An 11,663-nucleotide genomic window follows, 5' to 3' on the forward strand; every position below is an offset into this window, starting at 1 on the left:
ATACATTGTGTTAAGCATGTAGTTTACTTTTCACTGAAAATGCCTAACTGCATTTTTTAGACATCATGAAAAACAATGAATTTGCCAGGAAGTTCTGCAAGAGAATCACAGTAAATTGTTTTTTGAGGAGGAATTAAAAGGACGAGTCATCTTTTAACACACATGTATTTGATATGTCGAAAGAATTGTGTCCTTTGTACAGTGACATGTCAAAGGCATTTATAAGGACAATGTTTAAAATCCCCATGCTGCATTCAGATTTAGATTTTCTGTGATTTCCCAAAATTGCTTCAGGCAAATTCCAAGATGGTTCTTTTGTAAAAGGCATTGCCAATTGCCTTCCCCATCTTTCCATAATCGGAGCTTTCACTCCCTCTCTGATAACCTCGTTGCTGACAGGACATTAAACTCTAATGTAGCTACCTGTTATATCGAAGAATGTTCTTCAGGTTTCTTAACCATGTTGAGGCTGCTTTAGAGCAATAAAGCCTTTCGTGATAAGAAACAACAGTCTGATCTGTAACTCTAAGCTAATAAAGATGAATACAACACTTTCCATTGCAGTTAACTTGATAAAACCAAAGCCAGTTTCTGCCTCAAATGAGGCCATTACCCAGTATATACATGTTCTTATTTATGAATCGGGAACACTCTCTGCTGAATTATGGCCTTCCTTGAGATGGAAACCAGTCACAGATATGTCCGTAAAATAGTTTCAGTGGAAGCTGTTATGTTTGCCCTCACATTGCAGATATTAATGATCACTTGTCACCAGTGATCCCACAAACCCATATCATATTAATTATAAAAATCCAACTGTTTGGTCTTGAAACTGTGGTTGATCTGTAGATTATGCACTAGCTTTTGACATTTTCAAATGAAATTCCTCATGAATGTATTTTTTCTTCTCAGTCACAGTATTTTTGTCCAAAAGCAGGAGTAACAAATCAATACTTCAGTTAAAATTGGAGAATGATGGATAAAAAAAAAAAAAAAAATGAAAAAAGTTGTTCCGGAAAGTCACTTTCAAGATGCTGCAACGTAACTAGACTCTTCTAAAGGTTGCAAAGAATTTAAGTTACCTTGAATCTCAAAACTAGCAGGCTATGTTTTATCTTTCTAATGTTCATTACTACACATAAATTCAGATTTCTGTGCTCTTTGATTTAAGATTCGGAATTACTTCCAGAAAATCTTTGGATGAGAGAAGCTACAGCGATGGATTATGACTTAGTCTAAGTTGGTTATGCACGACCTTCTATATGTAAGTGTACTTGTTCCTTGTATGTCAGACATCAGATCCAAAGTTTTTAAGCTTAATTCCAGTGTTGCCGTAATGTTTTGTATTTATTTTTGCTCCTGTACCTTTGTGTCACTTTCACTCTTGACTACGCTTCATTTATTTGAAAAATGAGAAAATGCACATAGCCTTGGAGTCCTTGTGAAACAGTAGGATTCTTTATAATTAGTTAAGTGAATACGATTGGTGATCAAAGGAAAGCAGGAGTGTATTACATCCACTCTGTGTGCTTTTCTTAAATTCCCCAGTTAATAAATATTTTACTTAAGGCTAGTTTACATGCTGATATCAGGTTGTGCAAATTGTTTCATGAAAAGTTTCACCAAGTGTTTTTGTGATAGACTGTAGACACATTGACATCAGTATACACTTCAGTTTCATTGTTTTGCGAGTCCTGTCTGAAAGGAAGGTTTTGACAGCTGTAAAAACTGTGGCGAAGTTAATGCTTGTCTGCATGAAATTGCTGCATAAGGAAAGAAATAAGAAGTGTTTGACCTTGTGATTGGTTAAAGAAAAGATGTCAGCTCAATTACGCAGCAACCTTGTTGAAAGAAGTTGTGGGAAACGTAGGAAGTTATTTCAATTGCCTGAAAATTTCACCAGAGCTGTTCATGTTTCTTTGAAGTAGAGTCAATAATGCAATGAGGAAGAGACTACAATGCATAAGCATTGTTGCCCAACTGAGACTACAACTCACATGTTTGTTCGCAAATGAGGGTTCATATGCATCTCTACAGTACATATATTAGGTTCCAAAATCAAAAGTTGCTGTCTTTGTTAAAATTGTATGTGATGCCATCTATATGGGACTTGCAGAATACATGAAAAGAATCTGCCAAGTAGTCATTGGCTGTTCCAAAGCAAGATGTTTGGCTTGCCTCTATTTTTCTTAATTCATCTGTGTATGTCATCCCCACTGAATGAATTTGGCTGTGCAGATCATAAATTGTCGACCCATCTATGTTCAGATTGCATAGGAAGGCCTCAAGTGCAGCAACACAACACTGTTTCTTTTTATGGTCAACATCATTGAAATCCCACAAACATCTATGTGTAGCATAGGTATCTATTCCCCACTTCTCATTTCAGTTCGTGTGCACTCTGCACTGTATTGACATGACACCTCACCTCAGAACATGTGCAACTAGTGTAACCAAAGTTGAAATAAATCAAAACTGTTTAGTTTCAACAAGAAGTTGCGCAAACACATGCCATGCTTGTGCAGCTGTCAGTAGTGCAGTTGCACAGAGTCCAGTGTTTCATGTAAACGGCTTTTCTTGGACAATCTTATCTGGAAAGTGAAGCTGGAAAACATGGAATAACAACAATATGGAAAGGATATATTGCTACTCCTCCCCCCCCCCCCCCACTCCCCCCCATGAACCTTGCCGTTGATGGGGAGGCTTGCGTGCCTCAGCGATACAGATAGCCGTACCGTAGGTGCAATCACAACGGAGGGGTATCTGTTGAGAGGCCAGACAAACATGTGGTTCCTGAAGAGGGGTAGCGGCCTTTTCAGTAGTTGCAGGGGCAACAGTCTGGATGATTGACTGATCTGGCCTTGTAACACTAACCAAAACAGCCTTGCTGTGCTGGTACTGCGAACGGCTGAAAGCAAGGGGAAACTACGGCCGTAATTTTTCCCGAGGGCATGCAGCTTTACTGTATGGATAAATGATAATGGCGTCCTCTTGGGTAAAATATTCTGGAGGTAAAATAGTCCCCCATTCGGATCTCCAGGCGGGGACTACTTAGGAGGACGTCGTTATCAGGAGAAAGAAAACTGGCGTTCTACGGATCGGAGCGTGGAATGTCAGATCTCTTAATCGGGCAGGTAGGTTAGAAAACTTAAAAAGGGAAATGGATAGGCTAAAGTTGGATATAGTGGGAATTAGCGAAGTTCGATGGCAGGAGGAACAAGACTTTTGGTCAGCTGAATACAGGGTTTTAAATACAAAATCAAATAGGGGTAATGCACGAGTAGGTTTAATAATGAATAAAACAATAGGAATGCGGGTAAGCTACTACAAACAGCACACCGAACGCATTGTTGTGGCCAAGATAGACACGAAGCTCACGCCTACGACAGTAGTACAAGTCTATATGCTAACTAGCTCTGCAAATGACGAAGAAATTGAAGAAATGTATGGTGAAATAAAAGAAATTATTCAGATAGTGAAGGGAGAGAAGGAAATGTAGTAGGTGAATATGGATTGAAGGTAAGAAATGAAAGAGGAAGCTGCCTGGTAGAATTTTGCGCAGAGCATAACTTAATCATAGCTTACACTCGGTTTAAGAATCATCAAAGAAGGTTGTATACATGGAAGAACCCTGGAGATACTAAAAGGTATCAGATAGATTATATAATGGTAAGACAGAGATTTAGGAACCAGGTTTTAAATTGTAAGACATTTCCAGGGGCAGATGTGGACTCTGACCACAATCTATTAGTTATGACCTGTAGATTAAAACTGAAGAAACTGCAAAAAGGTGGGTATTTAAGGAGATGGGACCTGGATAAACTGACTAAACCAGAGGTTGCACAGAGTTTCAGGGAGAGCATAAGGGAACAATTGACAAGAATGGGGGAAAGAAATACAGTAGAAGAAGAATGGGTAGCTCTGAGGGATGAAGTAGTGAAGGCAGCAGAGGGCTAGTAGAAATCCTTGGGTGACAGAAGAAATATTGAATTTAATTGAGGAAAGGAGAAAATATAAAAATGCAGTAAATGAAGAAGGCAAAAAGGAATACAAACGTCTCAAAAATGAGATCGACAGGAAGTGCAAAATGGCTAAGCAGGCATGGCTAGAGGACAAATGTAAGGATATAAAGGCTTATCTCACTAGGGGTAAGATAGATACTGCCTACAGGAAAATTAAAGAGACCTTTGGATAAAAGAGAACGACTTGTATGAATATCAAGAGCTCAGATAGAAACCCAGTTCTAAGCAAAGAAGGGAAAGCAGAAAGGTGGAAGGAGTATGTAGAGGGTCTATACAAGGGCGATGTACTTGAGGACAATATTATGGAAATGGAAAGGGATGTAGATGAAGATGAAATGGGAGATACGATACTGCGTGAAGAGTTTGACAGAGCACTAAAAGACTTAAGTTGACACAAGGCCCCGGGAGTAGACAACATTCCATCAGAACTACTGACAGCCTCAGGAGAGCCAGTCCTGACAAAATTCTACCATCTGGTGAGCAAAATGTATGAGACAGGCGAAATACCCTCAGACTTCAAGAAGAATATAATAATTCCAATCCCAAAGAAAGCAGGCGTTGACAGATGTGAAAATTACCGAACTATCAGTTTAATAAGTCACAGCTGCAAAATAGTAACGCGAATTCTTTACAGACGAATGGAAAAACTATTAGAAGCCGACCTTGGGGAAGATCAGTTTGGATTCCGTAGAAATATGGGGACACCTGAGGCAATACTGACCCTACGACTTATTTTAGAAGCTAGATTAAGAAAAGGCAAACCTACGTTTCTAGCATTTGTAGACTTAGAGAAAGCTTTTGACAATGTTGACTGGAATACTCTATTTCAAATTCTGAAGGTGGCAGGAGTAAAATACAGGGAGCGAAAGGCTATTTACAATTTGTACAGAAACCAGATGGCAGTTATAAGGGAAGCAGTGGTTGGGAAGGGAGTGAGACAGGGTTGTAGCCTCTCCCCAATGTTATTCAATCTGTATATTGAGCAAGCAGTGAAGGAAACAAAAGAAAAATTCAGAGTAGGAATTAAAATCCATGGAGAAGAAATAAAAACTTTAAGGTTCGCCGATGACATTGTAATTCTGTCAGAGACAGCAAAGGACTTGGAAGAGCAGTTGAACAGAATGGTCTTAAAAGGAGGATATAAGATGAACATCAGCAAAAGCAAAACGAGGATAATGGAATGTAGTCCAATTAAGTCGGGTGATGCTGAGGGAATTAGATAAGAAATGAGGCACTTTAAGTAGTAAAGGAGTTTTACTATTTGGGGAGCAAAATAACAGATGATGGTCGAAGTAGAGAGGATATAAAATGTAGACTGGCAATGGCATGGAAAGCGTTTCTGAAGAAGAGAAACTTGTTAATATCGGGTATAGATTTAAGTGTCAGGACGACGTTTCTGAAAGTATTTGTATGGACTGTAGCCATGTATGGAAGTGAAACATGGATGATAAATAGTTTGGACAAGAAGAGAATAGAAGCTTTCGAAATGTGGTGCTACAGAAGAATGCTGAAGATTAGATGGGTAGATCACATAACTAATGAGGAGGTACTGAATAGGATTGGGGAGAAGAGGAGTTTGTGGCACAACTTGACCAGAAGAAGGGATCGGTTGGTAGGACATGTTCTGAGGCATCAAGGGATCACAAATTTCGTATTGGAGGGCAGCGTGGAGGGTAAAAATCGTAGAGCGTGACCAAGAGATGAATACACTAAGCAGATTCAGAAGGATGTAGGTTGCAGTAGGTACTGTGAGATGAAGAAGCTTGCACAGGATAGAGTAGCGTGGAGAGCTGCATCAAACCAGTCTCAGGACTGAAGACAACAACAACAACAGATTGCTACTTACTAGTGAGAGGAGAGCTGGAGTCGCCGACAAGCACAGTGAAGAAGACTGCTAAAGCATTTAAGCTTTTAGAAAATGTCCTTATTGTGTGACTGTGATGGAGTTGGATGTGAGTAGCAATCTCTGGGTGGGTGACGGGGGGGTAAGCAAGTGGCAAGGGGCAGAGAGGGGGGGAAGGATAGCAGGGTAGTGGTGGTGAGAAGATGCTGCGTCCCACAGACGGTACAGCATCTTCCTGGTATCCCGCCCCATCCCCACCCTTGCCGCCCCCTTACTCATACCACTCACCCCAACAGGTGGCTGCCCTCATGAGATGCAGTCACGGAGCACTAAGACGGTGGCTATACATGTGAGAGTTTTGTGTGTGTGTGTGTGTGTGTGTGTGTGGTGTGTGTGTGTGTGTGTGTTTTGTTTACTGTCGGGAAAAGTGTTCATTGTAGTTCTGCTTTGTGTTGCAAATACCAATGTAGTATCTTTTTCTGTGGGTTAGGGTGTTGTCAGTAATGTTCTCTGCTACTTGTACAGTGTACACAACTGTCAAATCTTATCCACTGCCCTGATGAATATCGGTATTTCTGAACAAAAATTTCTTTTGAACTTGTGCCAAGTGACTCAACAAGAACACATACCTGGTGCATGGCTGGTGGAAGACATTGCAACATTTATTTGTTTACCTTTTGTTGCTCAAGGGGAATACTTTTTACCTATGGCTAGAAAATGTTGTCTGTCTTTAGTGGTAGTGAATTAGGATTAAATTGTGATGCGATGCCTAGGTCATGCTGCATTAAGCACATAACAGCAATTTTTTTTATGGATTATTAAGTAATTACAAATCGGAGCATATGTTATTACTATGGGGAAAAAAATTGTGGTGGAGATGGCTACATTAGAAAAGTGTGACATTATGCGGAAAATCTGTTATTAAATCTTAATCTGTAATCCTAATTTTGTTGTATTTCATGCATATGTTTTTGAATCAAGACTAAGATTCTAAAAATTTGTTTTTTTTTGTTGCAGGTGATTGGCACTGTGCATATGTTTTGCTGTACGGTCCCCGTATATTAGAAGTTCCTGCTGAAGAATCAGAAACCTCTGCTTCTTCTTCATCTTCTGTTAACACGCCATCTGTTCTTCTTTAATTTGAAACTTGAACGCAAACATTAGTGAAAAATGTTTATAATCAACAAAGAAAAGAAACTGCATAACAGTGGAAATCGCGTCTCTGAACTTCATTTTTTATGTGCTTGTTTTGAAAGTGAGTGTGGTACCAATGAAATTTCATAGAAACTAAACATTGAGAAAGTTTTAAGTGTGCCATTTCTTAAATATATTGTCAGTTTTCCATATTCTTAATGTTTTCTAAATTGTTTATTGACTTGCCTGCATTTATCCTTTGGTTGCCCTTCATTACTAAACTGCTTTGTTGATGGAGTTACTGCTAGCATCTCTGCCTGCTGAGGCCTAAGTGTTCAATTGGGGCTATCCAGTATGTTGGGCATCAAACTTTGTGGCAAACTGGGCACATTCATCTGTGTGTATAAATTATTATTTGGTCTTGTAAGAGCAGTTTCGTTGTCATGTCTGTGATTGTAATGCAATACAGTGAACTGAAAACTGAAAGCTGGCTGACTTTTCTCTTTTTCGCTATTTTGAAAACTCTTCAAATTTAAAGTTTGGTGTATGGTTTAATATGTATGTTGATGGATTGTACCTTAGTCAGATTCAGAAAATATGAGCTATATTATCATGCAATATAGCTTGGTCATACCTGTGACATGTTCCTTTCCTTCTTGTAAGAATATTTATTTTTAACTAAGACACACCCTAGTTAATGTGCTGTTAAAATGATGTACTACCTCTACAAAAAGAAACAAGTCTGCTCATTACCTATGAACTGTGTGTGTGTGTGTGTGTGTGTGTGTGTGTGTGTGTGTATGGGAGGGAGGGGGAGAGGGGGGGGGGGGGGGAGAGGGAGAGAGAGACAGAGAGAGAGAGAGAGTACAATTTGAGTGCAATATTTACTGAGAACTACAGAAGGTATGTGAGGAAGCATACTGCCAAAAATCGAATGAGGAGTTACGAAGAATGTGACATTAAGCTGGCCAATGCTCCCATGATTTATCCTCTTGAACTTGAGTGTTGTGTACCTAATCCTAAATACTTTTTAAATTGCTGGCAATATCATCTGCTTCAGTTGCCAGCAATATAGGTAAGACAAAGAAAAAGGTTAGTCTTAAGAAATCATGTTCCAGAACATCATTGATCTCATACGGGCTAGCCACATTCTAGCTATGAAATTTGCCTGAAGGAGACAACTGGATCGAAAAAGGGCTGACACACTAATTAGAAGGTAACATGTGAGGAACAGCACTTCTGCTTAACGGGGTATTAAATTTTCTGTGTAAACAGTTATGGATAGTAGATGGTCAGGTAAAAGTTAATGATATGCAAATCATTTTAAGTAAGAAACTGAAGTTGTAGTCACAGTTTTCCATACGTGCATGTAACAGTATCTTGGTTGTCTTGCTCAGTTAAGCATAAAAAAGACCATTTAACATAAGGTGGAATAAGCATTCAAATTTAATTCTTCCAATTTTGTTGTAACACGTCTTGCCATGGTTGGTTGCATAGTAATAAATTTGTCAAAAATTGGAATTTCTATTGACTTACACAGTCAGCTGAATGATTGTGATCATGGTGACTACTCTGCTAGTATCTCAATCAAATCAGAGTATCAGAAGAAAGCACAGAAATTTTGTATGGATTACTGCCACAACTCTATACAGTGCACTGTTAGACTTGGCAAAGGATGTGCTAGAGTTTTTCAAGACATGGGTTATACCGGGTGTCAAAGGAAGATTGGCATAGGAAATCTGTTCCTAGACCAGCCAGGTAGGATATTGCATTTATAGGCTGTGGATAGGTTATCAACATATTGGCTAACTCCTGCTTCCCGTAGTTAGTTACACAAAAGAGCTCATTTCTTATTTCAGCGAGTTTTATTATTTGCTGTATAACTGCTCAATCATGAACAGTAATATTATAGGTAGTTTATAAAAATTATTGGTAAAGAAATAGCCATAATTTAAGATTTGTTTAAAAATGTGGGGGTGACATTTTCTGTGAATAAATAGCTGTTTGTTTCTAAAGTAAGTCAGCTCATTTAAAAGCCATCTTCCAAGAAATAAAATAAACTCATTCCAAAAGCTTCCTCTTTAAAAAAGTTATTTGTATTCAAAATGCTTGTGTTGCTGAATGTTCAAATCTTAAATAATCATTATTTCCTAAATCCAGGACAATAGTTGTGTAACTCTGATTTTTCAGATTTCAGAAATAACCACTTTAACTGGAATAACTTGGTAGGTTGTTAGTTATTTGGTTTGGAAAAATTTTATCGAGAAAATTTTGGCACATTTGGGGAATCCTGCAGAGCCAGAAATCGGATTCATCAAATAGTAGATAAAATTTGGCTTTTTCTGATTGTATAGATCATAGTTAATCCAACATGCTTTTTTGTTTATTATAATTATTCATCCTCTAATTTTCTTGTCATTTAGTTAATCTTACAGATATTATAACTAATTTTGATTTTTAATCTTATGTGCATCTGTAAGTATATGTGGAGAACAATTATTCATTCACACGACAACATTAATTTTGTCAACACCATGTGGATGTTTTTGGGATAAAGTGTATACAGTCAGTTGGCACCCAATAACTAAATTGTAAACATCTCAGCATTACTATAGTTAGCATTCATTTCATTATGTAATAGGTATCAAAAGTCATCCTGTGTTAAGCAGGTAACTTGATACATCAGTTGGACAATATCAGTCACAATGCAAAGTGACTTCATTGTGAATCTATGAACCAAGTTGCCACCAATAAACTGTGCTACATTGTGTATGTGAATGTAGTTGCCCGTCTGATTTGTATGTTGAAACTATTGCTTCTGACAGAGCTTATCACCAGACAGTGATATTGATTATGAACTAACTAGAAGAAATCGAAAACTAATTATTGCAGTGTGTTGTGTATTATTTACTAAACTTTTGTAAGGTACTTCTATGACAGCAAGCTCTTAAACACACAGTGCTAGAGCAACTGCCTCATCAGGAATACCAGGTGAGCAAATTTAAAAAATGTGAAACCAACCAGATTATATGCCTGCTGTGCTGAATATACATTGATGCATTCTGTGTGGGAAGACTGTTAGTGCTCAAAAGCTACATTTTAAGGTTTAAGGATCAGTCACAAAATAGATGGTTTGATGATGAATGTCTTGAATCTGTTGCTGATACAAAGGTAGCAAAAATGAAATTTCTACTGATACAGATGATAACAAATCCATCTTGGCTTGTTGCTCTTTAATAAGAAATAAAGAGACTGAGAAAAGAAATAGTTTATAAAACAGAAAATGGCACCAGAACAGACACCAGATGATTCGTTTTGAGCATATACACCCTGCATAAAAGAAATAAAAATAACTATTACAACAACATATGGAATGTAAAAGAGGATATATTAAAATAACTAAAATAAACTGATTGCAGGCAGAAATATTATTTTGGAGGAGTATTAAATAAGTGACATCAGCACAATCAACAATAATATAGAATTCAAATCATAAAAATGCTTACTGATGGGACTTTGCTGTAAGAAGTGAAACGAAGTATACAGAAATATATCTAAAAATACAGATGATGTGACTTACCGAACGAAAGTGCTGGCAGGTCGATAGACACACAAACATACACACGAAATTCTAGCTTTCGCAAAGGAAAGGGGGAAGGAGAGGGAAAGACGAAAGGATGTGGGTTTTAAGGGAGAGGGTAAGGAGTCATTCCAATTCCAGGAGCTTAGATTACGTAAAGCAGATTTCAGTTATCAGCTGACATTTGGAAAACAAAGAATTTGCTTATACCTGAATAGCTTCATAATTTAACTGTAAAAATGATGAAAGGAGCAAATCCCAGTCGAGGTATTTTAATTATTTTAATGTTCCCAGAACATAAAAAAGACAAGATTCAGCTATCCGTACAAAGTGTAAAGGAATTTTTGTTGCGCAATTCTAATTAGAAAAGTCTACATCTCTGGAAGAAATTCTTGATAATGTGGAGGCTGATTTTAGAAGATATCAATAAAGAGCGATTTTTTAAATTATTATTATTTCATGCATGTTGCTTGAAAAAAGATTTGTAAATGTTTGTGATGTTTACATAGTTTTCAGACTTCAGGAAAACGTTTGATAGTATGGTGTTTCAGGAAGTCCTTGTACCCCCCCCCCCCCCCCCCCCCCCCCACCACCACCACCACCACCACCACTGTAATGCCTTTACAGAGATTTGTCTGTCCTCACATCCTCTGACATCTTGTGGCACATCTTAGTAGTTCTATGTCAAAAGCCTTCCTGAAAACTGTTGTGCAGTTCCTCATTAGTCTCGTGTCCTTGTTGAACCAAATGGGGTATCTTCGTTCCCCACAAATTGCGTGGCATGGTAAAATCTAAACAAAGCTCCGGGGCCTGATTCATCCCTATGAGATTCTATATCTCATTTGCAATTGAGTTATCCCCTCTTGTTAACCATAATGTACTGTAGACGCCTTGAATAAAAAGCTGTGCCCAGTGGATGGAAGGTTAGCAAAAATTATCCACGAAAGTATTGTCCAGTATCCTTGGTGTCCATTTGTCGTAGAATCTGAACTCCAAATGTAATGAGGTATCTTAAACAGAATAGCCTCCTCCATGTGAAACAGCATGTGTAACCCAGCTCATGCTTTCCTCACGACATCTTAAA

General features: G+C 38.1%; 1 protein-coding gene across 1 annotated transcript in view; it reads left to right on the plus strand.

Moving 5' to 3' along the window:
• Positions 1-7,485, plus strand: part of LOC124615651 (ubiquitin carboxyl-terminal hydrolase 14) — a 128,582-nt gene extending 121,097 nt beyond the window's left edge. The window contains exon 11 of the mRNA XM_047143664.1: positions 6,883-7,485. Coding sequence (XP_046999620.1) covers positions 6,883-7,004 — 122 coding nt within the window. The 3' untranslated portion in view covers positions 7,005-7,485. The remainder of the gene's footprint in view (positions 1-6,882) is intronic.
• Positions 7,486-11,663: the final 4,178 nt, after the last annotated feature.

Source organism: Schistocerca americana, chromosome 5 (assembly GCF_021461395.2).
Source record: "Schistocerca americana isolate TAMUIC-IGC-003095 chromosome 5, iqSchAmer2.1, whole genome shotgun sequence".
NCBI classification, from domain to species: domain Eukaryota; kingdom Metazoa; phylum Arthropoda; class Insecta; order Orthoptera; family Acrididae; genus Schistocerca; species Schistocerca americana.